The 25,293-nt window shown below is 38.1% G+C and overlaps 2 protein-coding genes and 1 pseudogene across 4 annotated transcripts; all 3 read left to right on the forward strand.

Annotated features, from left to right (window-relative positions):
- The first annotated feature begins 14,578 nt into the window (after positions 1–14,578).
- On the forward strand, positions 14,579–16,465 carry LOC147609869 (cytochrome P450 734A1-like). Of its 2 annotated transcripts, none has more exons than XM_086787101.1 (4): positions 14,579–14,968; positions 15,532–15,755; positions 16,001–16,239; positions 16,330–16,465. In XM_086787101.1, exons 1-4 carry the CDS (start codon positions 14,659–14,661, stop codon positions 16,418–16,420), a joined length of 864 nt encoding a protein of 287 aa, XP_086643227.1. In that variant the 5' UTR covers positions 14,579–14,658; the 3' UTR covers positions 16,421–16,465. The 2 variants fall into 2 exon arrangements, with proteins under 2 accessions (XP_086643227.1, XP_086643228.1); XM_086787102.1 differs by having other exon boundaries at positions 16,001–16,207; positions 16,330–16,454.
- LOC147609870 (7-deoxyloganic acid hydroxylase-like) lies at positions 16,445–17,370 on the forward strand. The gene is made up of 2 exons (XM_086787103.1): positions 16,445–16,720; positions 16,812–17,370. The coding sequence occupies exons 1-2, from the start codon at positions 16,445–16,447 to the stop codon at positions 17,235–17,237; spliced, it is 702 nt and encodes a 233-aa protein (XP_086643229.1). The 3' UTR covers positions 17,238–17,370.
- A 371-nt stretch (positions 17,371–17,741) lies between these two features.
- LOC147609871 (cytochrome P450 709B1-like) lies at positions 17,742–20,924 on the forward strand (annotated as a pseudogene). The gene is made up of 5 exons (XR_015264197.1): positions 17,742–17,930; positions 17,988–18,590; positions 18,869–19,107; positions 19,232–19,624; positions 19,717–20,924. The product of XR_015264197.1 is annotated as a cytochrome P450 709B1-like (transcript).
- The last annotated feature ends 4,369 nt before the right edge of the window (positions 20,925–25,293 follow it).

Genomic DNA, 25,293 nt, shown 5'->3' on the forward strand with positions numbered 1-25,293 from the left:
GTATGTATGAATGTGGAGATGGGATGTGGATGTAAAAATGGATGTATGCATGTAGATGTGGATGTATGGATGTGAATGTGAATGTTTATGTGAATTAATGTGTCGTCGATATGAGGAAATGGATGAGAATGAGTACACATTGAATGGAATGTGGAATACGTAATGTGGACTAAGGAGGGATAATGTGGAAAGACGAGCATTCGATTTAGAAACTGTATTTTGTGACTGTTTGTAAATGACTGTTTTATGTCAAGAATGCTGGGGAAGCATTTTGACCGTCTTGTGGATTAAGGTCATGAAGACCTAACTGTTAAAGTTGCAACTGCTGACGGAGAGTCAATGGAGGACGTCTCGCGTAGCAAGGTCGATCGAGGTCGTGACCAGCCTCGGTTCAATTTAAATGGTGAGCTTCCGGTACGGTGGATGAGGGACCAAGGAAGCGGCCTATGAGTGAAGCGCTAGGTCACCTGCGCGACGAAGGATCCTAGAGGGTGCTGACCATACGGTGCTCGGGCTTTGGGGTCGCCGAAGATACCCACACGTGCGTCGTGGAAGATATTGGAACAAGGAGTAAGAGTTGTTTTCTGAAACCGGGCATGGATCTGGTTGATTGACCTTGCTGGTCCTCAACGGATGAGTCCGTGGCTCTTTTATATGGATCTGTGGGTTGATCTTGCTGATCTTCCACGGAGATTTCATTCTATTATATGAATATATTGCCGATTACTATGAGCTAGGAACTATGGAAAAGACCTCTGAGTGAACAGGTGGTGAGCGTTCTGGTTGCCAATGATGCCATAAGTATACCGATGAATGAATGACTGGAAATAAGGATTCAACCAGAGACTTTGAGGATTGTCATCGGTGACATAATGGTTTCATTAAAGGATTGTTTTAAAGTTAGCTGGTGCTAAGAAAAAAGCAATTTCATATTGGGTGTGTAAGTGGTGTGACTAGTTTTATGTTTGCATGAACTTCCGGCTAGGGGGCCTTGGAACTCTTTTCCTTGGTACCCGGGACAAAACCTAATCAAATTCTTAATTGGATCCCATCTCTACAATGGTTGGGTGGTTGGCTAACTAACCCATGGGCTGGATGGGGTTAGGCTGGACTGATGGATCTGTAAATCGAGACTCAATTTCTATTATTACGATAGGTAAAGTAAATCCCGGATAGTAATTGTTCTATGGATAAGAATCAACGGCTGTGCCAATTGATGGGGAAAAAAGCGTTGATCCCAATGATCCAAGTGCAAGTTTCTTCCTTGATTCGACCGAGTATCTTTATAGGTGCAGTCGGATCAGCGTGATCAGTAATGATCTTGACTACGTTAGAGTAAAAAGTTATCCTGGTGGAATCGCCCGTGCTTTCCGGGTAGGGGAAGTTTTTCCGGGTTCGGTTTTGGAAAAACCGATGGATTAGTCTCTTGTCCGGATATCCGTGGACGAGGCCCAGACTGTAGGATCCTTGTCCCCACCATGCGATGGATTCGGGGTACTAGCAGCGGAAGACATAATATGAGATTTTTTGGGTATCCAAAAATGAGTAAATGCTCACATAAGATGAAGAGTTGAAAATGTACAAGGTTTATTAGTAAAAAACTATGAGCAATATTAAAAATATGAGATATTTTGGGTATAATGATTCCATTTTGACACATATGTAAGGAAGGGGAGTTCTTTAAAGGAGGTGCATATTTCACATAAGATGAAGAGTTGAAAATGTACATGGTTTAATAGTAAAAAACTATGAGCAATATTAAAAATATGAGATATTTTGGGTATAATGATTCCATTTTGACACATATGTAATGAAGGGGAGTTCTTTAAAGGAGGTGCATATTTCACATATGTAAGGAAGGGGAGTTCTTTAAAGGAGGTGCATATTTCACATGCTTGAATGAGTTTTAAACTCAAAAAAATTGAGATATTTCATCTCTCCTCTCTCCTAATTCAAGTCTAGTTACAAAAATTTAGCTCAACTGACCTAAAAATGGTCAAAAATTGACCAAACTGAGTTGGAAAATTCTAGAATCAGTTTGTTTGGTTAGGAACTCACTTTTTCCTATAAATAGAGGTCTTCCCCTTTGTTGAAACTCAACAATGTTTAATGCATTGTTACTCTACTCCACCTAAGCCAAGAACTGTGAATTCATTAATAATTCACTAGTTTTTGACACTTCCCTCTTTCTTCAATCCCCATTGGTGGCTCCATCAACATACTAAACCAATTGATTGGTTGGGGACCTATACCGTGAACAAAGAATCAAGCAATTGTAAGGTAAATAGTGAATATTGATCTTTTCTATAATTTCTCAATGTTTCTCTCTTCTCAACCCCTCTCAAGCTTGAGAAGCTTAATTGGTATGGTTTTTAAATGTTATTGAAGTAATAGTAGTGAAGAGTTACATAATTTGATGAATGCTATTGAAGTTAATTGATTAATGATAGTAAAGAATTACATAAATTTTCATTTATGTTTAAATTCTAATGGTTTTTATGTAATTTCTCTCTCTCACTCAAGAAATGGTCATACTCATGACCCATTCTCAATCCAAATAAAGCTTTTCATAAAGCTTTTCCTTAATCCAAGATTAATCTATGCTTGAGACCAAATTAATGGTTTTTTTTCTATGCTTTTAGTTTATGTATTTCATGAATATTGATGATTCAATCCATTATGGATTATTGATCCAATTAGGGATCATTCTAATTATTTCTTAATGATAAGCTTTATCCCTTAGAAAAATTGAGATTTATCAGTCATAGCAGTGGAGCTATGGTAAAATTTTTATTAAAAAAATACGCATAAAATAATTTCATTCAAAGCATGAAAAGAGGACTTCCTACCATATTCTAGGAATTATCATCCTAGATTAATTGAAGATATTCATTGTAATCATAGAGAAATTGATTTTTATATTATGCATAATTGATTTTCATGCATAGAGGTATGCATAAAAGATTATTATTTTAACATAAAAGTGTTACTTTTATCATAATTAAATTTCATACATAGAGGTATGCATAAAAGATGATTATTTTATTACAAAAGTGTTACTTTTAGCATAATTAAATTTCATGCATAGAGGCATGCATAAAAGATGAATATTTTATCATAAAAGTGTTACTTTTAGCATAATTGAATTTCATGCATTGAGACATGCATAAAAGATGAATATTTTATCATAAAAGTGTTACTTTTAGCATAATTGAATTTCATGCATAGAGGCATGCATAAAAGATGAATATTTTATCATAAAAGTGTTATTTTTAGCATAATTGAATTTCATGCATAGAGGCATGCATAAAAGATGATTATTTTATCATAAAAGTGTTACTTTTATCATATTTGAATTTCATGCATAGAGGCATGTATAAAAGATGATTATTTTATCATAAAAGTGTTACTTTTATCATATTTAAATTTCATGCATAGAGGTATGCATAAAAGTTGATTATTTTATTATAAAAGTGTTACTTTTATCATATTTGAATTTCATGCATAGAGGTATGCATAAAAGATGATTATTTTATTACAAAAGTGTTACTTTTAGCATAATTAAATTTCATGCATGGAGGCATGCATAAAAGATGAATATTTTATCATAAAAGTGTTACTTTTAGCATAATTGAATTTCATGCATAGATGCATGCATAAAAGATGAATATTTTATCATAAAAGTGTTACTTTCAGCATAATTGAATTTCATGCATAGAGGCATGCATAAAAGTTGATTATTTTATCATAAAAGTGTTACTTTCATCATATTTGAATTTCATGTATAGAGGTATGCATAAAAGTTGATTATTTTATCATAAAAGTGTTACTTTCATCATATTTGAATTTCATGCATAGAGGTATGCATAAAAGTTGATTATTTTATTATAAAAGTGTTACTTTTATCATATTTGAATTTCATGCATATAGGTATGCATAAAAGTTGATTATTTTATCATAAAAGTGTTACTTTTATCATATTTGAATTTCATGCATAGAGGTATGCATAAAAGTTGATTATTTTATTATAAAAGTGTTACTTTTAACATTTTTAGATTTCATGCATAGAGGTATGCATAAAAGATATTCTTTTTATACTAAAAGTGTGATTTTCATCATAAATGGATTTTATGCATAACTTAGATGCATAAAAGAAATTCTTTTATTCTAAAAGTGTAATTCCTACCAAATTGAATTTATGCATAAGAAGATGCATAAAAGATTGATTTTTAATTCAAAAGTGTCATTCTCATCTAAATTGAATTTATGCATAGAAAGATGAATAAAAGATTGAAATTTAATTCAAAAGTGTCATTTTCATTTAAAATGAATTTATGCATAGGAAGATGCATAAAAGATTGATTTTTACTTCGAAAGTATTAATCTCCTTAAATAGAATTTATGCATAAAGAAATGTGTAAAGAAATCTTATATCAAATATAAGAATTCTCTTGTATCCTATAAATAGATATGAGATGTGATCGGATGTGATAAGAGGTGTATAAGATGTGATAAGAGGTGATAAGATGCTTATGAAATAAGTTAGGAGGTGATAAGATGAATTAAGATGTGATAAGATGTGTATGGGATGAGGTAAGAAATGTATGTGTGATAGGATAAGATGTAAATGGGTTGTGATAGGGCGAGAATGGATGTGATGTAAAAGATTAAACGTGAAGGCATATAGGGTTATATGAATGGGAATGTGGAAATGGATGTATGTATGTGGATGTGTGGATGTGGAGATGGGAGTGTGGATGTATGAATGTGAAAATGGATGTATGCATGAAAATGTATATGCATAGATGTGAATGTGGATGTAGATGTGGATGTATAGATGTGAATGGGAATGTGGATGTGGATGTGGATGTATGAATGTGAAAATGGATGTATGCATGAAGATGTATATGCATAGATGTGAATGTGGATGTAGATGTGGATGTATAAATGTGAATGTGGAATGTGGATGTGGATGTATGTATGTATGTGGATGTAGATGTGGATGTATAGATGTGAATAGAAATGTGGATGTGGATGTATGTATGTATGTGGATGTAGATGTATAAATGAGGATATGAAAATGGAGGTAAGCATGTAGATGTGGATGTATGGATGTGAATGTGGATGTGGATGTGGATATGGATGTGTATGTATGAATGTGGATATGGGATGTGGATGTATAAATGAGGATGTAAAAATGGATGTATGCATGTAGATGTGGATGTATGGATGTGAATGTGAATGTTTATGTGAATTAATGTGTCGTCGATATGAGGAAATGGATGAGAATGAGTACACATTGAATGGAATGTGGAATACGTAATGTGGACTAAGGAGGGATAATGTGGAAAGACGAGCGTTCGATTTAGAAACTGTATTTTGTGACTGTTTGTAAATGATTGTTTTATGTCAAGAATGCTGGGAAAGCATTTTGACCGTCTTGTGGATTAAGGTCATGAAGACCTAACTGTTAAAGTTGCAACTGCTGACGGAGAGTCAATGGAGGACGTCTCGCGTAGCAAGGTCGATCGAGGTCTTGACCAGCCTCGGTTCAATTTAAATGGTGAGCTTCTGGTACGGTGGATGAGGGACCAAGGAAGCGGCCTATGAGTGAAGCGCTAGGTCACCTGCGCGACGAAGGATCCTAGAGGGTGCTGACCATACGGTGCTCGGGCTCTGGGGTCGCCGAAGATACCCACACGTGCGTCGTGGAAGATATTGGAACAAGGAGTAAGAGTTGTTTTCTGAAACCGGGCATGGATCTGGTTGATTGACCTTGCTGGTCCTCAACGGATGAGTCCATGGCTCTTTTATATGGATTTGTGGGTTGATCTTGCTGATCTTCCACGGAGATTTCATTCTATTATATGAATATATTGCCGATTACTATGAGCTAGGAACTATGGAAAAGGCCCCTGAGTGAACAGGTGGTGAGCGTTCTGGTTGCCAATGATGCCATAAGTATACCGATGAATGAATGACTGGAAATAAGGATTCAACCAGAGACTTTGAGGATTGTCATCGGTGACATAATGGTTTCATTAAAGGATTGTTTTAAAGTTAGCTGATGCTAGGAAAAAGGCAATTTCATATTGGGTGTGTAAGTGGTGTGACTAGTTTTATGTTTGCATGAACTTCCGGCTAGGGGGCCTTGGAACTCTTTTCCTTGGTACCTGGGACAAAACCTAATCAAATTCTTAATTGGATCCCATCTCTACAGTGGTTGGGTGGTTGGCTAACCCATGGGACTGGATGGGGTTAGGCTGGACTGATGGATCTGTAAATCGAGACTCAATTTCTATTATTACGATAGGTAAAGTAAATCTCGGATAGTAATTGTTCTATGGATAGGAATCAACGGCTGTGCCAATTGATGGGGAAAAAAGCGTTGATCCCAATGATCCAAGTGCAAGTTTCTTCCTTGATTCGACCGAGTATCTTTATAGGTGCAGTCGGATCAGCGTGATCAGTAATGACCTTGACTACGTTAGAGTAAAAAGTTATCCTGGTGGAATCGCCCGTGCTTTCCGGGTAGGGGAAGTTTTTCCGGGTTCGGTTTTGGAAAAACCGATGGATTAGTCTCTTGTCCGGATATCCGTGGACGAGGCCCCGAGTGTGGGTCCCTGCCCCGCGCCGCATGAAGTGCTACTTCCGCTGCTAGTACCCCGAATCCGTCGCATGGTGGGGACAGGGATCCTACATCCATTATGAGGAGCAAACGCCCGACTGGCAGGGAGTCCACACAGAGACAGATTACTGACTTCTTTAGAGGGACTACTTGGGAGGACACACAGCCAACAGCCCAACAGTGGGCACCCCGTGGGACTCTAGTTGAGAGAGCTATCCAGTTGGGCAGATCCAGATGCCCGAGGGTTCGCGGATCCTTACATCAGAGACGGTGCCTACACTGGGGAGGATTCAGAGCATCATTGCAAGGCATCGGGCTCGTTCGACCAGGCATCTCACTATGGCAGATATCCAAGCCATTCGGCAGAGACCCATGCTAGAGCTCCTAGGATGATTACCACTCCAGCCATATACTGTTGTACTCACTGTCACTTTTGTACTCCCCCATATTCATGTATTCATGTATCCATGTACTCATGTACCCCATTTTGACTAGTAGCATTAGCTTCCCACTCTCCCTAGTTGCTGCTTCCGGATGCTCCCTACTGATGTATTGTAAGGCTAGATACTTACCTTCAATCCTTTCTTTTCTTTTCCAGATAGTGTATCAGATATCATATGGTTGTAACTTTGGTCTCATAGGTCACTTTGGCCTTTTGAAGACGTTAATATAATATTTTATTTCTCTCTCTCTCTCTCTCTCTCTCTCTCTCTCTCTCTCTCTCTCTCTCCATCCATATATATATCATCATTATCATCTCAGTAGAGCTAGAACTTATAAAAAGATAATAGCACTGTCACAAATATTAGAAAAACATTATAAAATCACCATCCAATGTCCTTTCATTATACATATATGACATAACCAATATTAGAAAACTCTCTCTTTTCCTTGCTCTCTCTCTCTCTCTCTCTCTCTCTCTCTCTCTCTCTCTCTCAGACAAAAAGGACCATCATTATTATTCCAGTACTTAGAGCCCAAAGTTACAAAAAGATAATAGTATCATAAGCATTACAAAAGGATCATAAGACTCCCAACTAGCAAACCAAACCAAGAATTACATTTCACGTGTTTGCAATCTACGACTCGTTTTGTTAAGTAAACAATGTTACTTTAAGACTTGATACTTCCATTCCAAGTTTATCAATATGAGCACTTAACTTGTCTTGTTGCTCTTTTATAACATGAATTGTCTTTGGACAACCAACATCACAAAGATATGCTTCTTTAAAAGCACCACATGTATCCACTACACGAAGGTAGGTAGCTTTGACAATATCCTTAATGATCTCGTAACTTCCACTTACAATGGCATGAACTGATTCTTAAGTTGAACTCCTTTCCCCACTTTCATGATTGCTTATGCGCTGGACCAAGATCAGCAATTAAGCTCTCCGCATTTAACACATGAGATTTTGTGTCGTTGACCAAATGGAGTAACTTCTTTGACGTTGAGTTTATTGTCTTCTTCCCATTTCCAGTCTTCTTATCGTTGAGTCGCACCCACTTAGCAAAGGTTTTTAGTTTCCTTTGGCATAGCTTAAAAACATGCATTATTTGTTGAGCCTTCTCATTATCTACTTTTGTATCAAATTGTTGAGGTTCTGATTACTCAGCACGATGGCATCTATCCTCAACATCCATGGAACACCTCACAACGATTTCATCGCTATCGATACTATACATCATTAAGAAATAGTAATGAAACATTTTTTAAATTCTACTTAAGCTATAAGAAATTATGGGTTGCAAAAGTAATCCAAATGGTGAATCACACATGGTGAATCACAAACCCAATCACACATGGGTTGCAAAAGTAATCCAAATGGTGAATCACAAACCCAATCACACATGCGTAGAATAGATTAAGACCCAACTACACTTGAGTGAAGAATTATTTGTTTGATTGAGCATTCTTCTAAATTTCCTAAGTGGTAACCTAAGTAGTAGGCTCAAAAGCTCTAGTAGAAGGTCTATGTCGAAAGGTAAGCAAAACGACCATCGACAATGCTAATCATCTTAGCAGGCTCATAGACCCATTGGGTCTTTTGTAGACGCTAATAATCTCTCTCTCTCTCTCTCTCTCTCTCTCTCTCTCTCTCTCTCTCTCTCTCCCCATAAGAAATTCTTTTCAAATAAACATATATCAATACATAATAATAGCACATCAAGACACTGTATATTCTATTCTATATATTAATGACTCATGAAATCTCCCTCGTCCCCCCCCTTCTCTCTCTCTCTCTAAAGTAATTTATTATCTCTTTATTTTTATTTTAAAAAAACATAAATGAATGTCAAAGAGGTATCCACATGAATAGATATAGGATTTTATTGATACATAGAAACTTAAATAAAAAACATAAAACCCCATTGTCCCATTTTATGTAAATTTTTGCAAATAAGCAAGCTCCAAAAATTTCAACTATCTTTTTCCAAAGTGTGCAGTGTTTGGTTGGTGTGAGTTAAGTAGGGACTTAGATTGAGGACATCTGTCAACTAATCAAAACCCACATTTTATTGATTATGTGCTCACAGAGTTGCAGCACACTGCTCTCTCTCTCTCTCTCTCTATGGTTAACACAGTGGTCTCCGATTTTTATCCCCCAGTATGAAAAGATTGCTTTTAGGGATTGGAAATCATGGTTATTATGAGTATGGATACTTCTCTCTCTCTCTCTCTCTCTCTCTCTGTCTCTCTCTCTGTCTCTCTCTGTCTCTCTCTCTCTCTCTCTCTCTCTCAATTGCCCCATTGGGCAAGTCCCACCACTACCATCATCGACCATGGATGATGGTAGAACAACCCAAGCCATAGCCATCTTGATGATCATACCTATAACACCGGCTAGTTGCTGGGCTGTGGAAGGGACTTGTTGAGACTTATCCTGTTCACTGTTGTCTATAAAACAACTTATCATCGGCTTTAATCTCAGGCTACGCTCCTTTGGCCATTATTATATATCTCTCACACAACCCACTCCATGCATTTCAATTTCTTCCTCCCCCAATTTCTTCCCTCCCCCCCCTTTTTCTAGAAGCGGACACTACGGTGGCAATTCTTCTTCATGTGTTGTGCCATTTTGCCACGGTTTTTTTGCTTGCTTTGTTCCATGTTAATGCCCCCTTAATACACACATTGTAATCACTTACCCAAGGTGTCAACCATACATTGTAATTAGAAAAAAAAAGTACTTACTTCAGACCATGGCAGAAGTGCAAAAAATGCATGTATAAAAAGTAAAATAAAAAGAGCATTAGCATTAGCAATTGATTCTTGAACAGTGTTCACGAAAACCTTGGGTTTAGTGTAATGTGAAGTGTTAAAATTGAGATTTAACCTGAAAAAATATAATTAGAAGGTTTTGATGAATTATAATTTTTAGAGGTATATAATTATTTGACCTTTATTTAAAATTTTGAACATTTAAAAAATGTTAAATATTCAAGCTTCAAAGAGTTTTAAATTGTTAATATAATTCTTATAATTTTTTAATCGATACTATATATATATTAATTAATAATTATTAGTTAAAATTTACTAATTAAACTAATTAATAATTAGTAATTTCTAACTTACTAATTAGTTAATAGTAAATTAATAAAGCCTTTGTTAATAGTGAATTAGTTAATGTGTTCACTTACATTACTATTGTTAATAGTATGCATAATGCCTTAATTTTTAAAGCCTTTGTTAATGGTTTTCATGGTGCCCTCTGCCTAACGGTCACTCACCCATCCTACTTAATTTCACTTGTATTAGTTTTATTGACTTTAATTGTTAGGACAATAAAAATTTTAATTTCTTTTCTTTGAAAATAAAAAATTAGTCTTTTTCAGGGAACCCTATGTATTCGACTCCTCCATAGTCGAGATCTCTCTCTGCGCAGTGTGTATTCTACCACTCTATGTCTCGACTCCCTCTGTGCAGATAACACTCTTCGCTACCTGCGTGGTGTGCTCTGCCACCCCTCTGTGTAGATAACACTCTTCGCTACCTGCGTGGTGTGCTCTGCCACCCCTCTGTGTAGATAACACTCTCCGCAACCTATGCAGTGTGCTCCGACACTGTCCACCACCTGCCTCCGACTCCCCTCTATGTAGATCAATGCCTTTCGCCAGTTTTGCCAACTGATCAATGCAGACCTTCCGCTACTCCTACCAGCCACCTAGTGTGTTGACTCATTTTGTCGTCCTCTGCCACCTGCCTGTTTACATTTCTCCTATTGGGTAACTGCAGTCATCTTCTCGTGGCAATCATCTTCTCATGATCCGGCATCTACTCGTGGTGCCAGCGACTAGCGCGTCATCTTCTTTGTCCAAACTCTGACGTCTACTCGTGGTGTCGGCACGGGCAACACTTTGGAGTCCGTTCTACAGTTAATATAATTTTTAAGTTTGGACTAGTAGGTCCATTTGATATTAACTAACTAGTAACTACTAAGTTATTAACACGTTAACTAATTAATTATATTAAAATTTATATAATTCTTAATTATATTAGCTAAAGCTTAGCTAATATAATTAATATTCATATAAATTTTAATATAATTAATAGTCATATAAGCTACCTTTCTCATGAGTCATGCACGATGGCGGCCATCTTCTCTGTCTACTCTCACGACACACAGGTCATTTGCCAGCACTTTGAAAGGTCCGTCATGGTGTTATTAAAATTATATTTAGCTAAAATAATTAAAATAATTAATATTCATATAAAAGTTACCTTCTCATGCATGATACTAATGTAGAATTCTTCCATGAAAAAAAAATATATTTTGTAGTCTAGGCAACAACCGTGGGGTGAATGACCTCATTTGTGTGGCCTATAGGAGTGTTCTAAGGAGCTGCATCCCTTCTATTAATTGTCAGCTTGCTTTGTAACTCATGGTTCAAGTTTTTCACATGCTAGGGGATCAGGCAATGGTTATGGATGGTAAGCATTTTTCTTTTTGTCTTGATGATCCACATGGTATCTTGATGCATGATTATTGATAACGTTGATAACGTGTGCATTGTGTACATGCCTTTTGCAGATTGTGGATTCTGATAGATGTATGTGATGTGCAAGATTTTGATGTTGTTATGGTTTGAATGGAATTTTTTATGATACTTATGGGTAAGAGGGAAGGTTTGATGATTTTTAGCAGCTGAATATTGTAATATTTTTGGAGCTTGAATATTGGTGAGGAATCATGCATGGTGAACAGAAAACACTCCTTAATGCTGGGTTCACAAAAACCCCTAAGCTTTCATTCAAACGTAAAAAAAGTGTCAGTAGTGTTGATACTGATGAAGTGGAAGAAGAGATTAATGAAAATGTGAGTGCAAAAGAGGGAACTAGAATCCAAAAAGCAAGGAGAAGTTGATAGAAGCATGGGGGGTTGTTTTTTATTGGGCTTATTTTGATAGACAAAGTGGAAGAGTGTTTTGCACTATTTGTTAAAAGCAAAAAAAAAAAACAACAGTGAATATGGGACTACTGGTTCAATCAATGTACAACTGAGTGCCATTAAATAACATGCTGATTCTAGAACACATAAGTTTGTTGCATATGCTCAAGGACATGCTCAAAAAGCCTTGGAAAGAAGGCAGGAAAAAACAAATGAGGAATGTTGAAGACAGTGCTGCATGCATTTTTCGAGTTGCATATTTCTTGGCAAAGCATGACATTGATTTTTTGAAGCACCCATACTTGTTAGAATTGCTTTGATGTTGTCGGGATCCTAGTGTGCCAGAGCAACTTTATAACAATGATAAGGTTGCTGTAGTTTTTGTTGGTTTTATGGTAGATTCTATAAAAAAGAAAATAATTTATAGGCTAAAGCAAAGCCCTCTGTTTGGCATCTATGTGGACGAGTCTACAGATATTTCAGATGCAGAGCACTTGATAGTTTATGGTAGCTATATGTGTTGTCATGAACCACATGCATCTTTTCTATGTTTGTTGGAGGTTGAAGATAAAACGGCCAAAGGATTGTATGCTTTGTTGGATGCTTTCTTCAAACTGCATGAAATAGATGTGTTAAAATTTGTTAGCTTTGGGTCAGACGAGGCGTCTATCATGGTTGGTAAAGATAATGGCCTTGCAACACTTTTAAATAACAAGTCTATCCATTGTGTAGCACATAGAACCCATTTATATGCAGGAGATGCAACAAAGCATAGTGATTATGCTCGTAAAATTGATGCAACTTTGAATAATGTTGGCTCATTCTTAAAAAAAAGTCCCACTCATATTGCCAAATTAATCAAATTGGAAGAAGAGTTTCATTGCCCTACATTGCATATGAAGGGTATTCATAAAGTTCGTTGGCTAAGTCGGCATAGTGTGATGTGTACTACAATTGAGGTTTTGGAGCCTTTGCTAGAATATCTCAAGGTTGAGAACTTTGCTCTTTTCTAGAGTGCACATTTGAGTTCATATATTGTTTGCACTTTCTTTGCGACTTGCTAGAGCATGTTACATACTTGAGTCTTGAAGAAATGAATGCATTGGTTGACTTTTATGCACGGCCAAAAGAGACAATTAATGGAGAAATGTGTGTAAACCTTGTGGAGGATGAGAGACGCATAAAGAAAGAATTTCAAGTGTTCAAAGTGCAAGCAGCTTTGGATTGGAAAAATCTCCCTTTTGCGTGAAACTTGGACACACATAAGTTGGAATACTTTGTTTAAGGAAAAATATGCAAACTTATTGTGCTTGAGTCAAATTGCCATGATCCAGTGCTCCAGTACAACAATTTGTGAAAGGGGTTTTTCTACACAAAATAACATCAAAACACGTTTAAGAAACAAACTTGACACAAGAAGTTTGAAATCATTGTTGCATATATCAATTGATGCTCCAAATGTCGAAGATTTTGATATTGTTGAAGCTATGGGGAGGCATGGAGGAATGCTTGTAAAACATCAAGGCATATCTATGGAACTACATAATACTAGTGAGTATTATTGGAGCAAGATTAACATTGGGTTTTTTTTAACAATATAATTTGTATATTCTTACTTTTTTCTTTATGCAGGATATCGGTTTTTTGACCATGAAGTTGGAAGAAAATCAAATCCTTTTTGACCATTGATTGTTGAACACGGTAATGTAAAATGATCTTATAATCTTACACTAACCTATAATAGAATGCATTAATTTTTTAATCTTTATGCAGATACTACAGAGTCAATTGATGAAGTATCACAATATGTTCCACATAGTATTTTAATCTTTCCCAAAATTTTGTATCCATGGTATGTATGCTTTTTAGAATCTCCTATGGACATTGCTACTTTACTTTGCCTATCGAAAGCTATCATGGAAGAATGTTATCTTTTTGCTTATCCATAGTAGTTTAACCACTCTATGAAGCCTTACCTTAAAGGATGCCAAATGCCTTTGTATGAGCTCTGTATGAGTGAAATTTTGATATTAATAAACGACTGTTTGGTTGTTTATATTTGTCATATAATAAACTTTTTGAATGTTTATGTTTTGAAATGCAAAGCTAATGGTAGATATTGGAAAATAACTTTTAAAAATGGTTGATACTCAAGCTAAAAAAGTTTTAAGTTTAAAATTTTGGAAAAAAAGTTTTGAATTATTCATCTAATTGAAAAACCTTAGCATAGTTAAAACCAAAGGTTTTTGTATTGGATGTAAAAAATGTTTTTGGTGAACAATGTGTTCTTGAACCAAGGAGGTTGCTGTGGAAGTTGGTTCAAACTTCATCATCACGCAACGTGTTTGCAAGGGCACGGCGACGAGGACCCGTGGGAGGAGACATCCTGATTCCTCACTCAGTCTGTTAGCAACAGTCAAATCTTTGACCTTTTGTGCACGATGACAGCACCCCGACGAGGACCCCGAATAATCTTCTAGAAGGAGATAAAGCTTGCACCACGCGGCAGATAAAGCTTGCACCCCACTGCAGAAAGCATCGTCATCACACAACCCCTCCCCCTAAACACACACACACACACACACACACACAAAAAACACAGAGAAGAGAGTAGGAAAACCCACGCTTGTGCAGACGACGATGGGGTTTGCGCTGCCCGAGATATTCTGTTACCGAGATGTAGTGCTTTCGCTGCTGGTGGTGCTGGGCGCCCCCCTTGTTTACACGCTGTGGACGAGCGTGGTGGTAGGCATGTGGTGGCGGCCTCGGCGCATCAGGCGGATGTTTGAAGCGCAGGGGGTGAAGTGCATGCCCGGCCGCTTCCTGTATGGCAACCTCCCAGAGTATGTGGCCATCGGCAGAGATGCCCGCTCCCTCCCCATGCCTCATCTCTCCCATGACATCGCCCCCCGCATCCTGCCCCACTACTACAACTGGTCCAAAACATACGGTAAGCTTCATTTTCTTTTAACACTATCAGATAGATATTACTCTCAGTTGTCACCCTGCCCAACTCGTAAATAGGGCCTGCAAGCATCTTAACAATGGGTGGCGAGTCTCCTCTTGTCATCTTCTTCCTCTAGTTCCTGGTCATCCTTGAGAAGGGCTGCCCTCTTCACTTCCTTGTTTCTTCTTCTTTTGCTGCTCCTTGTCCTTCTAGGGTTTACTCTCAGTTGGTTTCTTCTCCTCATTCAAGCTTGTTTATTGACGGCTTGCTGGCTTGTAATATGGCTTCATCATTGCTCACCATCACTCAGTCCAACCCCCATCTATTGATTGATATTGTTCACTGAATAACTTCCATAGTTTGGCTAATTACACCATTGCCCCAGTCCACCATGTTAGATATCGATGGGAATCTCACCGCTTCAAGACCTCATGAAAGAGGGGGATGTTTGACAGTCCAAAGTTGTGTACATAGCTCAATATTCTATAATCCACACACCCCTCAGCTCTAGCCTCTATACACACATACACAGTTTTCTTATTGTTGCTGGTTTGCCATCATTACAGGTGAACTCTTTGTGTATTGGTTTGGTTCTCAAGCTCGAGTCACCCTAACAGAACCTGATCAGGCCAAGGAAATATTGTCCCACAAATTTGGGCATTATCAGAAGAGCAGTGGAAGGCCTGATACTAAAGATTTGGGGGGAAATGGGCTGACGGCTTTGGAGGGCGAGAAGTGGGCTCAACATCGGCGCATCATGAACCCAGCCTTCTTTCTTGAGAAGCTGAAGGTAGGCTTTTTTTAAAGTGTGTAACTCTACTTGTAATATATGCAGTAAGTTCTGTGATGGCGATAAGATACATGTCGTCTGCCATGTATGCCATTATACGTGACACATCGCATGTGACATTACATATGACATATGAAACCTGATATATATCACTTGTGTTTTGAGGGTGAGTGGAGTGCAACATTGTAAATACCTTGTATGCAAGGGTTTATTGAGCCTAACATCATGGTTGGGATCATGTACAGTGCATGGCTCCTACGATGGCTGCATGTACGGTTGCGATGATGGAAAAATGGGAAGCCCGAGTGGAGAAAGAAGAGGAGATTAATGTTCATGAAGACTTTAGAACTCTGACAGCTGATATTATTGCTCACACTGCATTTGGGAGTAGCTTCGCACAAGGCACGCAAGTGTTTGAAATGCAGCATGAGCAGCAGATCCTCTTAGACGAGGTCAGTCGCACTGTATATATCCCTGGATCAAGGTGAGAAGCTGAGAGCAGAATTAATGGCTTTCCAGTTCTCAATGTCCAGAATGTTCTAAACATATGCATTTTGACCTTTCTTTGAGGCAGATTTCTCCCAACTGCGCGAAATCGGTACCGCTGGAAGCTCAGCAATAGAATTGCCAAGGTCCTTGGCCAACTCATTGAAAAGCGCCTATAGTCCTCTGATATTGGTCGTGGAGACATGTATGGCAACGATTTGCTTGGCCTGATGATGGCTGCTAACAAGGGAGAGCTCCAGGGAAACCAGAAGAACCTGAGTATGGGGATTGGTGAAATCATTGATGAGTGCAAGACCTTCTTCTTTGCAGGGCATGAGACGACATCGACGCTGCTGACATGGACATTTCTACTGCTTGCAAGCAGTCCGGAATGGCAAGAGCGTGTTAGGGAGGAGGTGCATGCGGTGTGCGGGACAACAGAGCTACCGACAGCCGAGTCAGTAAACCATCTGAAATTGGTAAGTGGCAGATGATCAGCCTAGTTGACCGTGGCTTGAAAAACAAGAAAAACTGAGAATGTAATGGCTAACAAAGCATCTTTGCTTGCAGGCAGGTATGGTGCTGAATGAGGCACTGAGATTGTACCCTCCAGTAGCGGCCATGCTTAGGAAAGCAGGCGCTGATATGAAGCTGGGGAAGATCGAAGTCCCAGCAGGGACGAGGTTGTTAGTGCCAATAATTGCTTGGCACCATGACCAGCGGTATTGGGGTCCGGATGCTAACGAGTTTCGTCCTGAGAGGTTTGGGGGGGGTGTTGCCAAGGCAAGTGCAGTGGCTGGGGCTTTTATGCCATTCTCCATGGGGCCACGCAGCTGCATAGGGCAGACATTTGCCATGCTCGAGGCCAAAGTGGTGCTTTCCTCCATCTTGCAACGTTACAGTTTCCGCGTCTCCCCTAACTACCGCCATGCCCCCACCACTGTCATAATCATGCAGCCGCAATTTGGAATGCCTCTCATCTTTGAAAAGCTCTAAAAATCAACATATGAGTACAAACTTTATAGGTACACATAATAATAATAGAACTATTCTGTCAAAGGTTACATACCATCTTGGATCTATGAACCAGAATGCGAAACACCTGGGGTATAGTGTAATCTTGCATTTGTGAAAATATACGAAGAAGTAATCAATGAAGGGGTCAAGGCCCGACGCCCAAAAGTGAAGAAGAAAAAGATTGTTGTATTTCTCTATCAAACTATTAAATCTCTAATAGATCTGACTAAATGTTAATATCATGATGTAATCAATTATAGCACTTAGCTTAGGATGCAACTAGGGTGAAGCACAACACTTTACAAAAAATTGCTCGAAGAAATGTTTTCATGCATTCCACATTTCATCTCATCCATATGCATTAGCTTAGGATGCAACTAGGGTGGCAGATGATCAGATGATCAGCCTAGTTGACCGTGGCTTGAAAAACAAGAAAAACTGAGAATGTAATGGCTAACAAAGCATCTTTGCTTGCAGGCAGGTATGGTGCTGAATGAGGCACTGAGATTGTACCCTCCAGTAGTGGCCATGCTTAGGAAAGCAGGCACTACTGATATGAAACTGGGGAAGATCGAAGTCCCAGCAGGGACGGTGTTGGTAGTGCCAATAATTGCTTGGCACCATGACCAGCGGTATTGGGGTCCGGATGCTGATGAGTTTCGTCCTGAGAGGGTGCTTATTCTGCATCTTGGCCATGTTTGGCGGCTGTTTCGCCTTGGATTCTGGTAGGGATTCCTGTGTAGAAGCCCTCGAGTAAAATCAGCAGTCATTGGGTGGAAGCGGGGATTTGTCAAAGCCCCCCACAGGCGCGCCAGGATCGCCTGTCAAATACCATGTAGAAAAACTGAGAAAGCACGATCTCTCTCTCATCTTATATCAGATAGTATACGCAGAGAGCATAGAAACAGTTATATTTGTGTGTGTATTATAAAAGCCTACATAAATATATATGAGTCTTATGCCCCTTCAGACACGGCAGCCATTCACACCTCATGGCGGACAGTTGGCATTATCATCCAACACACCACACTCCTCAGCTCTAGCCTCTATACACACACACATGCACATACACAGTTTTCTTATTGTTGCTGGTTTGTTATTATTACAGGTGAGCTCTTTGTGTATTGGTTTGGTTCGCAAGCTCGAGTCATCCTAACAGAACCTGATCAGGCCAAGGAAATATTGTCCAGCAAATTTGGGCATTATCAGAAGAATCGTGGAAGGCCTGATACTAAAGACTTGGGGGGAAATGGGCTGGCAGCTTTGGAGGGCGAGAAGTGGGCTCAACATCGGCGCATCATGAATCCAGCCTTCTTTCTTGAGAAGCTGAAGGTAGGCTTTTTTTTTTAAGTGTGTAACTCTACTTCTAATATATGCAGTAAGTTCTGTGATGGCGCGATAAGTTACATGTCGTCATCCATGGCATGTGACACATAAGATTTTCCATAACATGGGACACATAACGTATGCCATTATACATGACGCCTAGCATGTGACATTACATATGACATATGGAACCTGATATATATCACTTGTGTTTTGAGGGTGAGTGGGATGCAACATTGTAAATACCTTGGTATGCAAGGGTTTATTGAGCTTAACATCAACAGTCCATGACTCCTACGATGGCCACGTGTACGGTTGCGATGATGCAAAATTGGGAAGCTAGAGTGGAGAAAGAAGAGGAGATTAATGTTCATGAAGACTTTAGAACTCTGACAGCTGATATTATTGCTCACACTGCATTTGGGAGCAGCTTCGCAGAAGGCAAGCAAGTGTTTGAAATGCAGCCTGAGCAGCAGATCCTCTTCAACAAGGTCAATGGCACTATATATATCCCTGGATCAAGGTGAGAAGCTGAGTGCAGAATTAATGGCTTTCCACTTCTCAATGTCCAGAATGCAGTAAATGTTATATTACTTACCAATGTCCAGAATGTTCTTAATATATGCTTTGACCTTTCTTTGAGGTAGGTTTGTCCCAACTGCGCATAATCGGTACCGCTGGAAGCTTAACAATAGGATTATCAAGGTCCTTGGCCAACTCATTGAAAAGCTACTAGAGTCCTCTGATATTGGCCGTGGGGACGTGTATGGCAACGATTTGCTCGGCCTGATGATGGCTGCTAACAAGGGAGAGCTCCAGGGAAACCAGAAGAAGCTGAGTATGGGGATTGGTGAAATCATTGATGAGTGCAAGACCACCTTCTTTTTGCAGGGCATGAGACAACATCAACACTGTTGACTTGGACATTTCTACTGCTAGCAAGCAGCCCAGAATGGCAAGAGCGTGTTAGGGAGGAGGTGCATGGGGTGTGCGGGACGACAGAGCTACCAACAGCCGAGTCAATAAACCATCTGAAATTGGTAAGTGGCAGATGATCAGCCTAGTTGACCGTGGCTTGAAAAACAAGAAAAACTGAGAATGTAATGGCTAACAAAGCATCTTTTGCTTGCAGGCAGGTATGGTGTTGAATGAGGCACTGAGATTGTACCCTCCAGCAGTGGCCGTGTTTAGGAAAGCAGGCACTACTGACATGAAGCTGGGAAGGATCACAGTCCCAGCAGGGACGGTGTTGGTAGTGCCAATAATTGCTTGGCACCATGACCAGCGGTATTGGGGTCCGGATGCTGACGAGTTTCGCACAAGGAGCTTTTCTTCATTCTCTATATAGGAAAAAAAAAGCATTCACTAGATAATTTCCTAGATATAAATGAACATATCTAGGAAAAGTGCAAACTAGAGAAAATGAAACACTTTCCTATAGGCTAACTAGGAAATATAGTGCATACATTTTCTCTATATAGGAAAATTCACATACACAGGAAAAATTTTCTATGTAGATAAATTTTCCTACATAGGAAAAATTTCCTATGTAGGAAAATTTTAGTACATAGGAAAAAATTTCCTATATAGAGAAATGTATGCACATGTCCACAATATCTACAATCTTTTCATGTCTCTTGAGTACACCCTGGAAATCTCCAAATTTCACATACAATGGTGAGATCTTGAATATACCATCCCCAACCAAGCTTCATTACAACCATACCCAAAACAATGTAGGGGACAGCTCTGTTCACATAGGTGTTCAAAGGAGCAGGATCGACCATTGAGAGACATGCCTACTATTGATCTATAGCAACAAAGTGAGGGTTGAGAGGGTGTCAATGGTCCACCAACAAACAGGTCTTTGTTGTTGATTATAATTTGATGTGGCAAACTGATTGTAAAGGTTGATTGGCCATAAGTGGCAATAGTATACTGCATTGACTAAAAGTTACCATCCTAAACAAAACAGAAATGAGTGATTAGCCATGCTAAATGTCACAAAACAAACTAGGTACTTGCATTTAAGAACCCGTACTAGATAAGCACGGATGCTAACAATCACATAATGCCTCAATGTAGCAAGACAGCATCATAATTGAATATGACTTGTAAAACAATGATCTCTCAAGGAGAACCCATATACCCCCCCAACCCCCCAAAAAAAGCTTACAAAACATTATGTGAGATTGTCTATACCACTAATCTAGTGGATGAAGCACTGTTAACAGGTGGAGGGCTAGACACTAAGGGAGTGCCATGTGTGTTTGGTCCTAAACATCACAATGCAAGGAGGTTATCTCTTCGAGCCTATTGCCTTGGCTTCATGCCCTGAGACCACCTACAAACAAATGATATTCGTAAGCGAAACATGTGCATGTATGTATATATAAATGTGTGACCACTTGTACTTACAATTTTTAGATGGTTCACAGTTTCCCAGGATGAGTGGCATTATTCTCTCTCTCTCTCTCTCTCTCTCTCTCTCTCTCTCTCTCTCTCACACACACACACACACACACACACACACACATGCACTACACATACAAGCAAAACTTAATGAGTCACATTTGGCATACACGTCGACCAAGATGCTCTTAAGACATAACTTTTTCAAATTCATTGTACACAATTCCTGCGTCTATCTCTATAGGACTTTGCCTATGGATCCTATGCTAATACAAGCTTTCATAGTAGACATAATGGTCATATCACTGGGATGATTGCATCTTCTCAAAATAGGTACAACTTGAGATTCTGTTAGCTTTTGAGAGGCGGCATAGCATCCAGGTTCAAAGGTTCTCCGTCCTCCTCCAAGCTTGTGCTCGTCTTCAATAGCTCAAGCCAGGTTATGCCAGTAAGTTTTAATGGCTAGCCTGGGCAGGTGTACCATAGACTCTATAAAGGTTACCAGGCCGACAAACACCGCCATGACAGTCAGGCATGCTTGATATGTCCAACGACGATCAGGTTGAAAGTTGTTCTCTTAATTAAACTTTGATAACATACACACTTAGAAAATAAAAGAAGCTCGTCGGTTACCTCATATTGGTGTCATGACTTGGCTGGTCGGATGCCCTGGAAGTCGCAGGTGGCGCCTGCTTTCTTGTGAGCCTGCCAGTAGGCATTGAAGGCATAAGATGCGTGGGAGGACAGGGTGTCAGGCTCGAAGCAGGGCTGGCCACGCATGACTGCCTCGCAGAACTGGGAGTTCATCGTGCAAGCGTAGAACAAACTCGCTGTTGTTGCTCTCTGCTCTAAGAGAAGGAAGCGATGTTGATGAGAGGAGGAGGCGATCGTGTTGCTTTTACTTGCATGTAGCATCGGACGCGCTGAGTTTGAAAACCCTTGAAAGTGCAGGGTTTCTTCACACCCAAAAGTAAAAGAACAAGCGGGAAATATCTCTTTTAATTTTTATTCAATTATTAAAAGATTTTTTTCAAGCCTCTTCATATTTATTTATTGTGTCAAATAAATAGATACTTATTATCATTGTGAAGGCTCTTGATATTGATTCATAGTGCTAAAGAATTAGATTTTACCATTATAGATATTTTATTAATTTTACCTTTACAAATAAAAATATAAGAATAGATATATATGTATACTTTTTAAAGGCCTTTATATTGGTATATATGTATTTAAATATTTAAATAAAAATTATCGTGATGCTATACCATATATAAATTTAATATAACCATAAAACACCATAAATAGACTACGATACACATAGACACATATGTATATATTATATTAAATCAATACAAAAAGGGGCTTCTATTCTAGCATCTGCTTTGTAAAAATACTCCTCAGCTATGCAAATTTTAGCTTGGTTGATTGGATTTGATCGAGACAATATCTATAAAAGATATTATAATCAAGCAATTTTAACATGTGTACTATAATCTAATTAGCGTTTGTGTGTGTAGTATACATCATTTAATATTACACACTAGTCGAATAAAGCAGGGGGTACATAGCTAGTAGAGCATTAATTTGTTGTTGTAGGTCTTAGATCACAATCATCTCTAATAATCTCTTTGTAGTCTCACTCGAACCAATAAGAGCTCATATGAGATGATAGGAAATCTTATCTGAGTATATTACTTATAGAATCTCATGGGAGCCATTGTGTCATGGAAACTCTTATAATCATGTAAGATCAACCAATTGAGCATAGAGGAGCATGAAGGAGCCACTTATTCATATGATTAGAATCACTAATATTTTCTCGTCATCGTCAAGAGTTCATATGTGACCTTATGAACTCTTCTAAACCCCTATGTGATCCTATGGACTTGTAGTGGGTCTTATGATCTCATTAGATCTTTAACAATATTTTTTTGAAATTAGATGTGCTCTTACATGAATTATATGACCTCTTAGTTCTCAACTTAGGTTCTAGTGGGTGTTAGGTAATCTTATCTTTGATCATCTCAAGATCTTGTAAGAACCTATGACTGAGGTATGACTTACTCTCAAACCCATCTTAGGTCTTAGATCACAATCATCTCTAGTCATCTCACATTGACTAGATCTCTAGTCATTTCCAGTAACCTTAGCAAGATTTCTCATTAGCTCTCTAACAATATTTTTTGCAATTATATGAGCTCTTACATGAATTATGAGATCTTACATCAATTATGAGATCTTAAGAAAGATCATAGCTCATGTATGGTCTTATGAGGTCTTAAGAGCATCTACCATACACTATGTGGTCATAAAAGCTCATCTTAGACATTAAAGATGATCACATTGATCTAAGAAAGTTCATGAGCTCATATATGGTCTTATGAGCTCTTAAGAGCTTCTACCATACACTATGTGGTCATAAAATCGGATCTTAGACATTATAAGATGATCACATTAATCTAAGTTGTATACATGTAAGAAAAATCATTTATGAGACTACCACTCCAATATGGAAAGGAAGAAGCATAGTGGCAAATGTATATTAAGTTTAAAGAACTCTTATGATCATAAAGCAACTCTTGTATCCACTTTTACCTTTCTACATGATTCCTAGTCACATACACTTTCGCATAAGAAGCTATCTCAAAAATAAATACACTACCCATTTATTATCTTTTAAAAAAACACTATCCATTTATTATCTTGTATGATGAACAAAGAACTTTCAGCTGATCCTATCACCTCTAAGGTTTTATGCTATCAAGAAAGAATATCCACAAATATTATTTCAATGTATATCAATAGAAAATGAATGTTGCGGCTAGTGCATCATAGTGGCTATGAGTTTGCACTTTATTTGTCACCTTGTAATAAGAGTAGTTTAAGGCCAGCGGTCCTCTAAAAATGCAACTCATCTTGCAAATAGAGCAAGAACGTTGTTTTTTTAGAGCTTAGATGCAGGCACTGTTGGAAACATAGATCCTCCCACTTCCTGAGAGGTCACCCATCCCAGTTGTGTTCCTGCAAAAGCGCACTTAATTGAGGTATTCCACAAAAAGAGTGCAATATCACATTCTGCAAATGCCTTTCTAACATGCCCCTTCTTAATCATAATATGCACATATTTTGGAGACTTCGATTGAGCTCATTAAAGGAAAAAAATTTATGCAACTAAGTGGTTTATGTGCGCACATAAAATAGCCATAATCATGACCATACATATTGGGGATCCTCCATTTATACTTTCTTCTCTTCAAGAATAACCATCCATAGTGGGAATGCTCTATCTTTCTTTTGTTCTCTTTAAGCACCATTTACAGGTTGCTACCATGCATTCTTAGAAAAGGACATGTGATCAAGAGGTAATAATTTATCATAAACTTTTTACTTTTATAATTGCAAAGTAAAGATAGTCTTCTACATACCTTCTTTCCTTAGTTGATATGTCTCGATGCATGTCACTCATTTCTTGATATTATAATACCTATTATAATGAATTACTCTTTGAAAATATAGTTGAAAGTCATGGTCTTTTGTATGAATGACTCTTTGAAAATATAGTTGAAACTTTCTATTTAAAAAATATTAAATTAAGCATAGTTAGGATCCTATTATATATCATAAGATTACACAAAATCTTCTAAGAGTTCCTATAATCCACTTGTGCTAATCATGTGATCTCTTAGTAGCCCATTGGAACTCACAAGATCTTGTAAGCTCTTGTAGAAACTCATTATTAAAAGACCTTGCAAAAGCTCATACAAGCTTATAAAAGAACTTATTAATCTCACAAGATAGCATTAGATCCAAAAAAGAAGAAGCAAGTCCTAACAATGTGCAAGAGCAAATTGGATTCTCATTAATCTTAACATGCAACTCAAGGTTTTCAAATCTTGTGCTTACTCAATTTGCTAATCAACTCTCAAGCCTTGCATACAATTTTAGATAATCCTTACACAAAGGAGCTCTATAAAATTTATGAACTTAAACAAACTTTTTTGCATATAACATAAACCTTTTAAAACAATCTACATGCATCTTTAAACTAATCTTTAAAAGCTATGTAGATAGCTTCTACATACATCTTTAAACTAACCTTTGAAAGCTATGTAGATAGCTTCTATCAAAACACTCACTCTTTCTTATCATTCCCATGTTTGTAGGTTCTTATCGTTTTTGAACTCCAAACTTATGAAACACTTGCTATCCTTTTGAAAATAAGCCACATATAGGATTCATAACGATCAAGGTGCTACCAACAAAATTTTATTTTTCATCATTTGGCAATATCAAC

The sequence above is a fragment of the Cibotium barometz genome, chromosome 50, assembly GCF_041138505.1.
Source record: "Cibotium barometz isolate CiBa-2024 chromosome 50, ASM4113850v1, whole genome shotgun sequence".
Classification (NCBI taxonomy): Eukaryota; Viridiplantae; Streptophyta; class Polypodiopsida; order Cyatheales; family Cibotiaceae; genus Cibotium; species Cibotium barometz.

Coding starts and splice junctions, on each gene's coding strand:
- LOC147609870 (XM_086787103.1), top strand. CDS start 16,445: ATGTATGGCAACGATTTGCTTGGCCTGATGATGGCTGCTAACAAGGGA. Junction 16,721..16,811: donor CAGTAAACCATCTGAAATTG/GTAAGTGGCAGA, acceptor CTTTGCTTGCAG/GCAGGTATGGTGCTGAATGA.
- LOC147609869 (XM_086787101.1), top strand. CDS start 14,659: ATGGGGTTTGCGCTGCCCGAGATATTCTGTTACCGAGATGTAGTGCTT. Junction 15,756..16,000: donor TCTTTCTTGAGAAGCTGAAG/GTAGGCTTTTTT, acceptor GATCATGTACAG/TGCATGGCTCCTACGATGGC. Junction 16,240..16,329: donor GTATATATCCCTGGATCAAG/GTGAGAAGCTGA, acceptor TCTTTGAGGCAG/ATTTCTCCCAACTGCGCGAA.